Here is a 16,335-nt window from a genome sequence, read left to right as displayed (position 1 = left end):
ATATGGTTATGTGTGTGACTGATATTATTTCTGGATGGTGCAATTACAGGTGGTTTCAATTTTATACTTTGGAAATATCTATATTTTCCAAATGTCCTATACTGAACAGGTTTATTGTAGCAGTGAGAAAAAAATACAAAAATGTGTATTTTTGAAAGCCATTATATATACTGGAAAACATCTAGAAAGATAGCCAAAAAATATTAACCAAAATTATATATAGGTAGTAGGATTACCAATGATTTTTACTCTTTTCCTTATACTTTTCTGTTTAGTTTTAATGTTTTATGAAGAGTATATATATCACTGTATAATCAGATTAATTTCTTTTAAGAATACAGTGATGGGTAGGATACATTTAGGAAAGGTTTATATGAAAAGTATTTAATTTTAAGTGGCAGACTGGCAAAAAACATTTGTAACACATGCAAAAAAGACCTAATTTTTTAAACATCTAACAAGATGTCTGGTACACAAAAAAGACATAGCCTATTAGAGAAATGGGCAAAGGATGTTCCTCATAGTTAAAGAAATACATATTTAAAGAAATACATATTTAAACAATGATTAAACACCATTTCTACCTACCAAACTTTGATAAAGCAGAGTTCCTGAGGTGTGGCAAAACAGGTACTAACATACATTGTTGACGAGAATGAAAATCAGTATAGCCTCTTTGGAGGGTAACTTAACAACAGTGTAAAACTTTTAAATGATCATTACCTTCTGTTTCACAATTCCACTTCATGGAATTTGTCCTACAATATGTGTGAACATGTGGGTAGAAATAATGTACAAGAAGTTTCAACGTGACATTAGTGTAAAAGACAAGAAGCAACCAAAATGGCCATCAATAGAGGATTTGTTAAATAAATTATGATACAATCATTCAAATGAACACTAGGAAGCCATTAAAACAATGAAGTGGAACTATAAGTAGTGCTAATAAAAAAGAAGTCTAGGCTTTGCACCGTGGCTCACGCCTGTAATTCTAGAACTTTGGGAGGCCAAGGCAGGAGGATTGCTTGAGGCCAGGAGTTCGAGACCAGCCTGAGCAACATAATAAGACTTTGTGTCTACAAAAAATAGAAAAGTTAGCTAGGCATAGTGGTGTGTGCCTGTAGTCACAGCTACTTAGGAGGCTGAAGCAGGAGGATCACTCAAGCTCAGGAGTTCAATGAGCTATGATGATGCCACTGCACTATCACCCAGGCAACAAAGCAAGACCCTGTCTCAAAAAAAAAAAAAAGTCTAAAGATTCAAACCAATAATCACAGTTTGTTCCCATTTAAGTTCTTTTTTGCATATATATTCTTAAATATATACAGAAATTTTGGGGAAATATACATAAGAAATTGCTAACAACAGTAATCTCTTAGGAAGAACATTAAAGTGGCCTTGGTTGGAAAGACCACTCACTTTTCACTGTATGATCTTATACAGTATTTGAAAATTTCCTCATAAGAATATATTACTTTCAATAAACAATGTTTTTAAAAATCGTTTTAATTCATTATTATGATATTTATTGAGCTGAACTGCCTAGAAATTGTTACATTGAATTAAACAGTCCCCAATAGTACCAAAAATCTGAGAAATTCCTATAGATAAATGTTTAAAATATGTACTAATATGAAAACCTAGTTCTATATTTTTATTTTCTTGACTCTATATTAAACTTATATGAAAATAAATCACTTTTGTAAGAAAAAATGACTAAATTTTTCCTCTTAAAGCCTACTTCAAAAAAATCCTTATGAACAATTACATGAATAATTATTTAGCCCTAGACCATTTTATTAAATTGCTCTATGAGTATAACTGCTAAAAAGTATATTTTTTCTGGGGAAAGTTAATATATATTGAATATCAAGTTTAAATTTTCCCTCCAAAACCATATGAAACATGCACCAGAATAAATTGTGACAAATCATTTCTTTTTAGTTCTATTTTCTTAGTACTTAATATTCTCATAAGTCAGAAATCACTCATCCCCAAATTACAACTTAGTTTTATATTGTCTAATTGTGAATAATAAAATGTTGCTTATCTTGAAAACTATTTTCTGTCTAGCACAAAGGCTTAAATTTTCTATATACACTGTCACTAATCAGTCCTATTTTGATAATGAGGTAATAAAACACTGTTTTGCAAATTTCTGTCTTTTTTACCTGCTATCAGCTTCTCTGTATCAGGTAGATGCGTGAACTGTCTTTTGTATTCCTCATTCCTGTCTTTATAGGTGGAACCTGAAGTCTGCAATGATAAAAAGATTAAATTTCTGTTTAATTATAATTGTAGTGTCTTAGAAAACAAATTTAAAATCATATGCTTTCTATCCAATATTTTGCATGTTCTTATATGAAAAAAATCCACATAAACATTTTTTTTAAAAAAAATAGATTTAGGGGGCACATAAACATTTCAAAAAATACCAAAAAGAAGCATGATGAGGTAAGGAGTTTGGCAGTCAGTCCTCTATGCAAAAACAAATATATAGCTGGAAAAAGACTGTTCAAAATAATCATATTAAATGATTGGAAATTGACTAAAGGCATACAATAAACTGATAACTATCTGTTCAAGAAAATCTACTGAACTTGAGTAAGGACATTGGAAGACTGAGGCACTCCTTCCTGGGCCTGCTCCCATTACTCTTCCTCCTCCACCAGTTAAGTCAGTGTAGTGGTTCTACAAGGGTGAAATAGACCATGAAAACTAACTGCTATGTTGACAGAGAGTGGGGAGCTGATTTGGAATGGAAAGCAGAAAATCTATGCCCAGAAGTGAAATGTAAAACACTGAAGCTATCCAGGCAATTGTGAGGGTATAGTTCCATTCGGAACAAGCAGATTGGCAGATTAGCAAGAGACTTAAGAGAGAGATCTTGAAGGAGAGGCAGCCACGACGGGCTTGATAAACTCTCTATGTATACCTGGCTGAACAGAAGCTGTATAGCACAGACTAGAGAGAGGCTATTTACTCATTTCTGGTTAGAGACACAGGAAGTATCAAGAGAACATTAAAACTGGGACAAACTTGAAAACAGCCAGTACTTTGAATATATTCCCCAATCTACACATAGACCTGTCAGTAGAAGGGAAAAGCCTTATTGGCTCTATGTATTTGAGCACTTCATTGAGCAATCACTGGCTGACACGAGAGGTGACTTCTAGGAATCCAGCCTTCAAAATAAAAATAATAACAACAACAATAAACTGAGCAAAGATATTAGTTCTCACATGTCACAGGACAAGACAAACATTTCATAGATTTACTTTATACAAGTTATTAAACAAACCAACCAACAAAAATCAGCAATGGCAACCACTGGCAGCAAGGGGAAAGCAATCAGAAACCAGAGATGCTACAATATATTATCTAAATTGTCCAATTTGCAACAAAAATTATAAGACATGTGAAGAAACAGGAAAATATGAATCATACTAAGGAAAGAAAAAAGAACAGGCAACAGAAACAGTCTTTGAGGGTCCTCAGAGACTGGATTTAGCAAAGATACTAAAGCAGTTATTATAAATATGTTCAAAGAACTAAAGAAAACCATGCTTAAAGAACTACAAGAAAATATAACAACAACAACTCAACAAGTAGAGATTATAAACTAATAGATTTAAAAAAATACTTTTTATTCTTTTTTTTTTTTGAGACAGAGTCTCGCTTTGTTGCCCGGGCTAGAGTGAGTGCCGTGGCGTCAGCCTAGCTCACAGCAACCTCAAACTCCTGGACTTAAGCGATCCTACTGCCTCAGCCTCCCGAGTAGCTGGGACTACAGGCATGCGCCACCATGCCCGGCTAATTTTTTGTATATATATATATTTTAGTTGTCCATATAATTTCTTTCTATTTTTAGTAGAGACGGGGTCTCACTCTTGCTCAGGCTGGTCTCGAACTCCTGACCTCGAGCGATCCACCCACCTCGGCCTCCCAGAGTGCTAGGATTACAGGCGTGAGCCACCGCGCCCGGCCTAAAAAAATACTTTTTAAATAAATGGACATTCTGGAGTTGAAAACTATAATCACCGAAATAAAAAAAATCCACTAGAGAGGCTCACAAGCAAATTTAAAATGGCAGAAAAAGAATCAGTGAACTTAAAGACAGATCAGTAGACAGTATCAAATTTGAAGAAGAAAGAGGAAAAAGATTGAAGAAAATGAGCAGACTCTCAGAGACCTGTGGGACAACATCAAGTGAACCAAAATACATGTAATGGGAGTATCGGAAGGAAAAAAGGGAAGGCAGAAAAACATTTGAAGAAGTAATAGTCAAAACTTTCCAAATTTGATTAAAAACAGTAATCTATGGATCACAGAAACTCAATGAATCCCAAGTAGGCTAAACACAAAGAGAGTCACACTTAGACACAAAATAGTTAAATTGTTGAAAGACAAAGCAGAAATCTTGAAAGTGGCAATAAAAAATGACTCATTGCATACAGGTGAACAACAGGTGACTTCTCATCACAAACAAGGGAGAGAGTAGATGTGCTTTATAAGAATACTAAAGGAGGCCAGGCGCAGTGGCTTGCACCTGTAATCCTAGCACTTTGGGGAGGCCAAGGCTGGAGGATCGTTTGAGGCCAGGAGTTAAAGATCAGCCTGAGCAACATAGTGAGACCCCATCTCTACAAAAAGTAGAAAAAAATTAGCCAGGCATGGTGGTGCACACCTATAGTCACAGTTACTTGGGAGGCTGAGGCAGAAGCATTGCTTGACTCCAGGAGTTTGAGGTTGCAGTGAACTAAGATAATGTCACTGCACTCTACCTCAGGCAACAAAACAAGACATTGTCTCATAAAAAACTTAAAAATTAAAAAAATGCTAAAGAAAGTCCTTCAAGCTGCAAGGAAATGACATCATATGGTAACTCAAATTCACAAGAAGAAATGAAGAGCACCAGAAGTATAAATACATGGATATATAAAAAAGACTATATAAATCTATTTTCTCATTTCTCTCTTAACATCTTTTAAAGACATGAGTCTATAAAGCAATAATTATACCACTGTATTGCTGTGTTTATGAGAAGTAATAGAGTTAGGTTGGAGCAAAGGTTTAAAATTTTAGCAAAATTAAATTAGTAGAAATCTGAAGTGTACTGTGAGAAGATAGACACTGTAATCTATTGTACAATCACTAAAAAAAACCTCAAAAATATTTTTTTAAAATCAAAAGGAATTAAAGTTGTACCCTAAAAAATATTAATTTGACACATAAAGAAGCAAAGGGGGAAGAGAAGAACAAAAGAGATATGAAACATATAGAAAATAAATAGCAAAGTGGCTATCTGTAAATCCAAGCATAACTATATTAAATATAAATGAACTAAACACAGAAATTGTCAAACTGGATAAAAACAGAAACAACTATATATTGTCTACAAGAGACACACACCTTAGTTGCCAAAACACAAAATGGGTGAAAGTAAAAGGATGAGGAAAAGATATACTACACAAACAATAATCATAAGAGAATTTGAGTGGCTATATTACTGTCAGCGAAAATATATTTTATAGGAAATATTACTAGAGTAGGAGAGAGATTTCATAATGATAAACGTGTCAATATATCAGGAAGATACAACCATCATAAATGTATACACAACTAACAACAGAGCCCCAAAATGCATGAAGCAAAACTGACAGAATTGAAAGAGCAGACCATTTAACATAAGTTGAAGATACCAGTATCTCATTCTTAATAACTGATATAAAATCGTAAAGAATATAGAAGACTTGAACAACATTATCTACCAAGTACACCTAACTGGCATTTATAAAACACTCTATCCAACAACTGAAGAATACACATTTTTTTCAAACACACATGAAACATTCTCCAGAATAGAACATATGCTAGGCTACAAAACAAGTTCAAAAAAATTTCAAAGGCCTGATACCATTTAAAGTGTGTTCTCTATGAACAACAGAATAATATCAGAGGTCAACAACATAAAGACAAGAGCCCAGCTTCAAATCATCTTAATCCTTAAAAATGGAATAGGATAATCCCAGATTGCTTGACAGATATATATATAGAAAATCCTCTCTGGAAGAAGGTACCCCTCTGGCACTTCAAATGTTTCTACAAAAATGACAGAAAATGGAGAATAAAGGATAAGAGATTGAGGATACAGGCAGAAAGTCTAAAATAACCATAACCAAAGTCCCAGGAAAAGAGAGAAAAATGAGGTAGAGACAATATTTGAAGCAATAAAAATAAAAAATATTTAAACATTTAAGTTTCTGTCTTTAAAGACTCCAATTTCTTCTTTGCTTGTAGTTCTCTAAAATCATTCTCCAAAATAACAATCTTCTCATTCTAAGTGATTCCAACACTTTTTGTGCATATTTATACATGTGAATACAGTAAAATTCAATAAACCAGCATCTTCCCATCCCAAAATCCTAACAGTTGGCATCTAATCAAAAATGATCTGGAGAGTTTCAGTGACTCAGTGTCTGTGGCCCACTCCATAGCCTCACAAGAAGATTCTGAAATGAGTTTTGGTAGTTCCTATGGTTTGAATATGGTTTGTCTACACTAAAACTCATTATTGAGGCTTGGTCCCCACTGTAACAGTGTTGAGAAGTGATAGGAACTTTAAGAGGTGCTTGGGGCATAAAGGATCGGCCCACAGGAATGTATTAATGCCATCTTAGGGGAGAAAATTCTTGCTCTGATGGGACTGGACTGATAACCGAGTGAGAAGCTTATTATAAAGCAAGGTCAGCACTCATGTTGTGTCTCTTTTGCATATGCTCCTGCCATGTTATGATGCAACATGAGGCCCTTGCCAGATGAGGCCACCTGATCTTGGACTTCCCATCCTCTAGACCATGAGTCAAATAAACCCTTTTTCTTTATAAATTACCCAGTCTCAGGTATTTTGCTATAACAAAAGAAAATGGACTAAGACAGAAAATTGGTAGCAAGAAGTAGGGTTGTTACTAACAATACAATAATACCTGAAAATGTGAAAGTAGCTTTGGAACTGGGTGACAGGTAGAGACTGGAAGAATTTGGAGTAGCAGGCTAGAAAAAGCCTAGATTACTATAAACAAAAGATTAAAAACCATTCTGGTGAGGGCTCAGAAAACAAGACTTGGGAAAGTCTGGATCTTCTTAAAGATTACTTACATGGTTGTGAACCATGTAAGATATGTCCACAGTAAAGGCCATTTTGAAGATGTCTCAGATGGAAATAAGGAATATCTTATTGGGAACAGGAGCATAGGCCATCTTTATTATTAAGACAAAGCAGCAAAGAACTTGGTTGCATTGTGTTCATGCCCTCGGGCTTTGTGGAAGGCCAAACTTGAGAGTGACAAACTAGAATTTCTGGCAGAAGAAATACCTAACTAGCAAGGTATTCAAGATGTTACATGGCTGCTTTTAGCTACTTAAAGTAAAATGATAGACAAAATAATTTATTTACAGACAGAATTTATAATTAAAAGGGAAATGGAGCATAACAATTTGGAAAACTTGTAGAGAATGAAAGAGCATTTTCAGGAAAGGAAACCACAGAAGTGACCCAGAGACTATTTGAAGATTAATATGGCTAAAAGGGAGCCTGCTGCAGGGGCAGAGCTGCAGAGAGCCTCCATTAGAGCAATGTCCAGCAGAAATGTGGGGTCAGGGTCACTGCTGGGGCCCCAGAATGACAGAGCCACTGGCAGTGTGCAATGCCTGCCTGGGAAAGCCGTAGGTACCAGTGTGCAGCTCTAACTTGTAAGAGCACTGGCATCAGCTTACAGTCAGAAAAACCATGGGAGTGGGGCTGCCCAAGGCCTTGGGACCCCCACACCACCCCATACTTCAGTGTGTCCAGAGGTGGCCATGGAGTAAAAGATTATTTGGGAGCTTTAAGGTTTAATGTCTACCCTGCTGGGTTTCAGATTTGCTTTGACCCGGTTACTCCTTTCTTTTTGCCTCTCTCTCCCTTTGGAAAGGGAATGTTTACCCTGTTTGTCCTGCCATTGCATTTTGGGTTTTTTGTTGTGTGTATGTGTGTGTGCTTGCTTTTTTTTGTTAAATTTCAGAATATTATGGGAGTAGAAATGTTTTGGTTACACGGATCGCTTTTGTACTGCTTGAGTCAAAGTTATAAGTGTGCCCATCACCCAGATAGTATACATTATATCCATTAGGTATGATTTCATCCATCCCCTCCTCCCCCCTCCCACCTGCATGATTTCCATTGAGTTTTACTTCCATCTGTGCACATGAGTGCTGATCGGTTAGTTCCAGTTTAATAGTGAGTACATGTGGTGTTTGTTTTTCCATTCTTACAATACTTCACTTAGGAGGATAGTCTCCAGTTCTATCCGGATAGTTGCAAAAGGTATTAATTTATTTTTTTAATGGCTGACTCATATTCCATGGTATCCATACAGCACAGTTTATTAATCCACTCATGAATTGATGGGCACTTGCGTTGATTCCACATCTTTGCAACTGTAAATTGTGCTGCAATAAACTTTCTAATGCAAGTGTCTTTTTAATAAAATGACTTTTTTCCTGTGGGTAAATACCCAATCGTGGGATTGGGGATCGAATGGTAGGTTTACTTTTAGTTCTTTGAGGACTCTCCATACTATTTTCCATAGAGGTTGCACTGGTTTGCAGTCCTACCAACAGTGTATAAGTGTTCCTTTCTCTTCCCATCCATGTCAGCATCTATTGTTTTGGGACTTTTTGATAAAAGCCATTCTTACTGGGGTTAGGTAATATCTCATTGTGGTTTTGATTTGTATTTCTCTGATGATTAGTGACGTTGAGCATTTTTTGATATGTTTATTGGCCATTAGTCTATCTTCTTTTGAAAAGATTCTGTTCATGTCTTTTGCTCACTTTTTAATGGGGTTGTTTGATTTTTTTTCTTGATTTGCTTGAGTTTTTTGTAGATTCTGGTTCTAAGCCCTAGGCTGATATCTAGAAGAGTTTTTCCAAAATTTTCTTCAAGAATTCTTATGGTTTCATGTCTTAGATTTAAGTCTGTTATCCATCTTGAATTAATTTTTGTGAGTGGTGAGAGATATGAATCCTGTTTCAATCTTCTACATGTGGCTACCCAATTCCCAGCACCATTTATTCCATAGGGATTCTTTTCCCTGGTGTATATTGCTGTCCACCATGACCAAGTGGGCTTCATTCCAGGGATGTAAGCAGTTCAACATATGTAAATCCATAAATGTGACACACCACATAAACAAAAGCAAAAACAAAGATCATATGATCATTTCAATAGACAAAGAAAAAGCATTTGACAAAATACAGTATGCTTTGATGATAAAAACTCTTAACAAAATAAGTATAGATGAAACATATCTCAAAATTATAAAAGACATATATGACAAACCCACACCCAACATCATACTGAATGGGGAAAAATTGAAAGCATTCCCACTCAGAACTGGAACAAGAAAAGGATGCCCACTGTTACCACTTCTATTCAACATAGTGCTGAAGTCCTAGCCAGAGCAATCAGGCAAGAGAAGGAAATTAAGGGTATCCAAATGGGGAAAGAGGAGGTCAAAATATCTATTGTTCTTTGCTGACGATATGATCTTATATCTAGAAAGCCCCAAAGATTCTGCCAAGAGACTCCTGGAATTGATAAATAAGTTCAGCAAAGTCTCAGGTTACAAAATCAATGTACACAAATCAGTAGCATTCCTATACACCAACAACAGTCAAGCTGAGAATCAAATCAAAGACTCAATACCTATCACAATAGCTACAAAGAAAATAAAATACCTAGGAATATATTTAACCAAGGAGGTGAAAGGTCTCTATGAAGAGAACTACAAATCACTGAGGACTGAAATTGCAGATGATGTAAACAAATGGAAAAACATATGATGCTCATGGATTGACAGAATCAACACTGTTAAAATGTCCATACTACTCAAAGTGTTTCACAGATTCAATGCAATCCCCATCAAAATACCAACATCATTTCTCTAGAAAAAATAACTCTACACTTCATTTGGAACCAGAAAAGAGCCTGAATAGCCAAAGCAACCTTAAGCAAAAGGAATAAATCTGGAGGCATCACTTTACCAGACTTTAAGCTATACTGCAAGGCCACAGTAACCAAAACAACACAATACCGGCACAAAAATAGAGACAGACCAATGGAACAAGAACAGAGAACCCAGATATAAAACCATCCACATATTGCCATTTGATATTTGCCATTGCATTTTGGAAACAGATAACTTATTTTGGTTTTATAGGTTCACAGCTAGAAAGAGTTTGCCTTGAGTCTCAGAGAGGAGACATTGGAGTTTAGACTTTTTAGCAGGTGCTGGAATGAACGAAGACTTTCAGGACTACTGGAATGGAATGATTATATTTTGCGTTATGAGAAGAACATAAGTTTTGGGGGGGCCAGAAGTGGAATGCTATGGTTTTAATATGGTTTGTCCCCACCAACACTCATGTTGAGGCTTGGTCCCCAATGCAATGGTGTTGAGAGGTGACAGGACTTTTAAAAGGCTTTTGCGTCATGAAGGATCAACCCTCAAGAAAGGATTTATGTCATCTCGAGGAAGTGAGTAAATTCTCACTCTCACAAGACTGGATTATTTACCAAGACAGGAGGTTATTATAAAGCAAAGTTGTCCCTCACATTTTGCCCTTTTTGCATGTATTCCTGCCATATGATGGCATCTGCCCTAATCAATCTTGAACTTCTCTGCCTCCAGAACTGTAAGCCAAATAAACCTCTTCTCTTTATAAATTACCCAGTCTCAAATATTCCGCTATAGCAACAGAAAATGGATGAAAACCATAGAAACTTGAAATAAAAGAAAATGAAAACATTAAAATAAATTAACATGGTACACCAGTCAAAACAGGCTAGGTTATACCCTGGTAATAAGCAATTCCAAAATCTCAGTGCTTACAATAACAATGGTTTATTCCTCACTCATACTACATGTCCATGTGGGCTGGCTAAAGTATTAGTTCCACAATGTCCTAACACAGAAATATATGCTAATAAAGGCAACACAATCTGGAGACAGGAACATGACAAATAGCGTACTAACTCTTAAGGACTTCCAACGGGAAATGAGACACATCATTTTATTCACATTTTATTGACAAAAAATAGTCACGTGGCTACACTTCAGGAACCTAGAATAACCATGGGCCCAGAATAAAAAGAAATAAAGATATTGATGAATATGATTAATGATTACTTGAGTTTACCAAATTGGTTGAATCAAGAGTTTTTACACTACTAGACTTACAATGAATCTGTCCAGAGAGACCCTTTCTCCCAAACCAATACCCATTAGATGCAGAAGAAAATATTTACTTAGAGTTCCATACCAACTATACACTCACTTTTAAAAATTGAGATAAAATTCACATACTATAAAATTCACTCTTTTGCAATTTACAATTCCATGGTTTTGGTATACTCAAAAAGCTGTGGAGCCCTCACCACAATCTAATTCCAGAAAATTTTTATCATGCCAAAAAGAAACCCCATACCAGAAAGAGGAGCTCTCATACCCTGTTGGTGGGAATATATATTAGTACAACCACTATGGAGAACAGTGGAGATTCCTCAAAAACTAAAAATAGTACTATATGACTCAGCAATCCCACTGCTAGGTATATATCCACAAAAGGGAAATCAGTATATCAAAAAGATATCTGCACTCTCATATTTATTGCAGCACTATTCACAATAGCCCAGATATGGAACCAACCTAAGTATCCATCAATGGATGAATGGATAAAGAAATTGTGGTACATATAGACAATGTAATATTATGCAGCCATAAAATAGAATGAAACCTTGCCATTTGCAACAACATGGATGGAACTGGAGAACATTATATTAAATGAATAAGCCAAGCACAGAATGATAAATCTTGCATGTTCTCACACATATGTGAGAGCTAAATATTAAAACAATTGATCTCATGGAGACAGAGAGTAAAATGATGGTTCCCAGAGGCTGGGAAGGGTAGCAGGGAAGTGGGGATAAAGTGGGGATGGTTAATAGGTACAAAAATATAGTGAGATAGTTAGATAGAATGAACAATATTTGATTTGAACAAAGTGACTATAATCAACAAGTTAGGGTATACTTTAAAATAACTAAAAGCATGGAATTGGAATGTTCCTAACATAAAGAAATGATAAATGTGACAGCCCAATTACCCTGATTTGATTAATGTACATTGTATGCTTGTATCAAAACATCACCTGTACCCTATAAATATGTACAACTATTACCTACAATAGAATAAAAAAAAATTTTTTTTTAAAGAAACCTTATACCCATTAGCAGTGACACTCCATTTCCTCCTCCACCCAGGCCCTATCAATCACTAATCTACTTTCTGTCTCTATAGATTTGCTTACTCTGGAAATTTCATATAAATGGAACCATGCACTATTGTGGCTCTTTGTATCTGTCATTTACACTTACCATTATGTATTCAAGTTTCATCCATGTTGTAGCATGAATCATTACTTCATTCCAGTTTATAGATAATATTCCATTGTGTGAATATACAACATTTTATCTTACTTTATGCATACATCAGTTGATTAACATTTGGGTTATTTTGACTTTTTGCTTATTACAAATAATGCTACTATGAACATTCATGTACAAATTTTTGTGTGAATACCTTTAAATTCTCTTGGGTATATACCTAAGAGTAGAATTGCTAGGTCATATGGTAATTCTATGTTTTTAACATTTTGAGGAACTGCCAAACTATTTTCCAAATTGGCTGCACCACTTTACATTCCCACCAGCAATGTATGACAGTTTTAATTTCTCCACATCCTCACCAATCTCTAATGTCTATCCTTTTATTTATAGCCATCCTAATGGGGTATAAAATGGCATCTCATTGTAGTTTTGATTTCCACTTACTTAATAACTATTGATACTGAATATCTTTTCTTGAGCTTATTGGCCATTTCAGTATCTTTGGAGAAATGTCATTCAAGTTTTGCCCATTTTAATTGGTTTATTTATCTTTTTATTTTTGAGCTGTAAGGGTTCTTTATACATTCTAGTACAAGTCCCTTATCAGATATTTGATTTGCAAATATATTCTCATACTCTGTGAGTTATCTTTTCGTTTTCTTAATGGATTCCTTAAAGCAGTGATTTTTTATTTTAATGAAGTCCAATTTATCTATTTCCTCTTTTGCCACTGAGAATTTTGGTATCACATCTAACAAACTATTGCCTAATCTAAGAGTCATGAAGATTTAAACCTATGTTTTCTTCTAAGAGTTTTATAGTTTTAGCTCTCACATCTAGGTCTATGATACACTTTGAGTTAATATTTGTACATAGTGTAAAGTAAAGGTCCATATTCATTCTTTTGCATGTGCATATCTAGTTGTCGTAACACCATTTGCTGAAGAGACTATTCTTTCCCCCTTTAAATTGTTTTGGCATCCTTCTCAAAAATCAACTGATCGTAAATTTAGAGGATTATTTCTGGACTCTCAATTCGATTCCATTAATATACAAGTCTCTTCTTATTCCAATGCATACTATCTTGATTATTGTAGCTTTATACTAAGCCTTGAAATCAGGAAGTGTTCATCTTCTAACTTCATTGTTTTTCAAGATTACTTTGGCTATTCTGGTCCTTTGCATTCCCATATGAACTTGGGTTCTTCTTATCAATTTCTACAGCCAATTTGGATTTTGATAGGATAGTGCTGAATCAGTAGATTAATTTTGGTAGTATTGCCATCTTAATAATATTAAGCCTTCCAATCCATGAACATGGGATGTCTTCCCATTTATTCTTTTTAAATGTCTTTCAATGAAGTTTTATAGTTTTCAGTGTACAAGTATGACACAACTTTTGTTGATTTCATTCCTAACTATTTTACTCTTTTGATGCCATTGCTCCTGGAATTGTTTTCTTAATTTCATTTTAAGGTTGTTCACTACTAGTATATAGAATTACAATTAATCTTTTGATTTTGAGATCTGGGTAATACTGGCCTCACAGAATGATTTGGACAGTGTTGCCTCCTTTTTTGTTTTTTTAGAAGAGTTTTTGAAGAATTTATGTTAATTCTTCTTTAAACATTTGGTAAAATATACCAGTAAATCTATCTGGTCCTGAGGTTTTCTTTGTGAAAAGTTTTTTGTTATTGTTGTTTTGGTTTGGGGATTAGAGGGATTGGGTTTTTGGTTTTTTACTAATTTAATCTCTTCCCTTGTCATAGGTCTATTCAGATTTTCTATTTCTTCTTGAGTCAATTTCAGTAGTTTGTGTATTTTTTATAAATTTATCTAGTTCACTTAGGTTCTCTAAGGTATTATTTCAAATGCATAAGGTCACCAAAATTTTTAAATCTGATAATATCAACTGTTTGGGAACATATACCAAGATAGACTATATGCTCAGCCACACTTCCACAAATTTTAAAGAACTGAAATCACACAGTGTGTGTTTTCTGACCACAATGGAATCAAACTAGAAATCAATGACAGAAAGCACAAAAGTCTCTAAATACTTGGAAACTAGACAACATACTTCCGAATAATCCATGAGTCAAAGAGAAAGTCTCAAAGGAAATTAAAAAACATAATGAACTAATGAAAATGAACATATAACATACTAAAATTTGTGGGACACAGCTAAAACTGAGAGAGAAATGTATAGCACTAAATGCCCACATTAGAAAAAAAGGAAAAGTCTGAAACAATAATCTAAGTGTCCAACTCAAGGATTTAGAACAGAAAAAGTAAAATAAACTGAAGCAAGCAAAAATAAGTAAATAATAAAGTTAAGGGTAGAAACCAATGAAACTGAAATATAGAGAATATCAATAAAATAAAGAGCAGATTCTTCAAAAATAATAAAATTGGTAAATCTCTAGCAAGACTAACCAAAAAAAAAAAAAAAGAAGAAGAAGAAGAAGAAGAAGAAGAAGGAGGAAGAAAGAGAGAAGACACAAATTACCAATAACCAATATCAGGACTAAAACAGGGATAGCACTATAGACCCTACATACTCAATAGGAAATAAGGAAATACTATAAACAACTCTGCACATATAAATATGACAACTTAGATGAAACAGGCTGATTCCTCAAAAAAACACAAACTACCACAACTCACTCAATATGAAATAGATAATTTGAATAGACCTACAATGATTAAGGAAATTTAGTTCACAATTTAAAATTTCCTAAGAAAGAAATTTCCAGGCCCAGATGGTTTTACTGAATAATTCTATAAACATGTAAAAAATTAACTCTAATCTTATACAATCTCTTCCAAAAAACAGAACAAGAGGGAGCACTTGCCAATTCATTTTATGAAGTTAGTAAAATCCTGATACCCAAACCAGATAAAGATATTACAAAAAAGGAAAATTACAGAACAATATCCTTCATAAATATAGATGCAAAAATCCTTAACAAAATATTGGTAAATATAATCCAGCAATATATAAAACGAATTAGTAGTAAAATGGCCTAAAGGTAAGCCAATTGCCTAAAGGTAAGCCTATTGCAGTAATCCAGGCCAGCGAGGCAGGGAAGTGGGCAGATCCCGATGTATTTTGACAGAGCGAATGGGGTTTCCTGGAAATGAGGAGGGCTTGGATCAATCTGAGCAGGTGAAAGGATGGATTTGCCACCACCCAAGAAGGGTATGGCTGCTCTAACTTCTTGATTTCCCCAACCCCCAGAAACTACTTCTCCCGTCTTTTTCTTCTCCTGAATGGTACTTCCATGCACCCAGTTGCATTGACTGGAAACCTAGGAATCATTATCCTTAATCTTTTTCATTCCCTCACTCATCACATCCATCCCTTCAGCAAGTTGTTTGTCAAGCCAGCGAATCCCATTCCTGCCTCAGGACTCCCTTTCTCCTCTCTCATTTGATTCCGTATGTTCTTTTTCTCTTCTCCACTCCAACCCCCAACATTAAGGTGCCTCTCTCTCTCAAATGGCACTTCCTCAAAACAGCTTTTCCTGATTATCCTAACTAAAAATGATACTCCCTCCCATGTGATTCCCTGTACCCTCACGTACTTTTATTATCTTCATAGCATCTATCACTACCGAACATACTATGGCACACTTATTTATTTGTATACTATTCATCTCCCATTCTGGACTGTCAGTTCCAGAAGGTAGAGAGATTGTCCTGTTCACTTAAAACATTCTGGTGCATAGAAGACACTCAAATAAATCAGCTAATAAGACCATTCCCATCTTAGTTCATGTCACTTTGCCACTTCTAAGATATTGTCTCTACTCACATACTCTTCTAATTAGCCTGTGAGAAGC

General features: G+C 34.9%; 1 protein-coding gene across 1 annotated transcript in view; it reads right to left on the bottom strand.

The window, feature by feature from the left end:
• GRAMD1C (GRAM domain containing 1C) overlaps positions 1–16,335 on the bottom strand; it is a 90,131-nt gene that overhangs the window by 61,969 nt on the left and 11,827 nt on the right. Inside the window, exon 3 of the mRNA XM_069472635.1 lies at positions 2,172–2,256. Within this exon, the coding sequence (XP_069328736.1) occupies positions 2,172–2,256 (85 nt within the window). The remainder of the gene's footprint in view (positions 1–2,171; positions 2,257–16,335) is intronic.

The sequence above is a fragment of the Eulemur rufifrons genome, chromosome 7 (genome assembly GCF_041146395.1).
Source record: "Eulemur rufifrons isolate Redbay chromosome 7, OSU_ERuf_1, whole genome shotgun sequence".
NCBI classification, from domain to species: Eukaryota; Metazoa; Chordata; class Mammalia; order Primates; family Lemuridae; genus Eulemur; species Eulemur rufifrons.
This window is presented reverse-complemented; position numbering and strand designations above follow the sequence as displayed.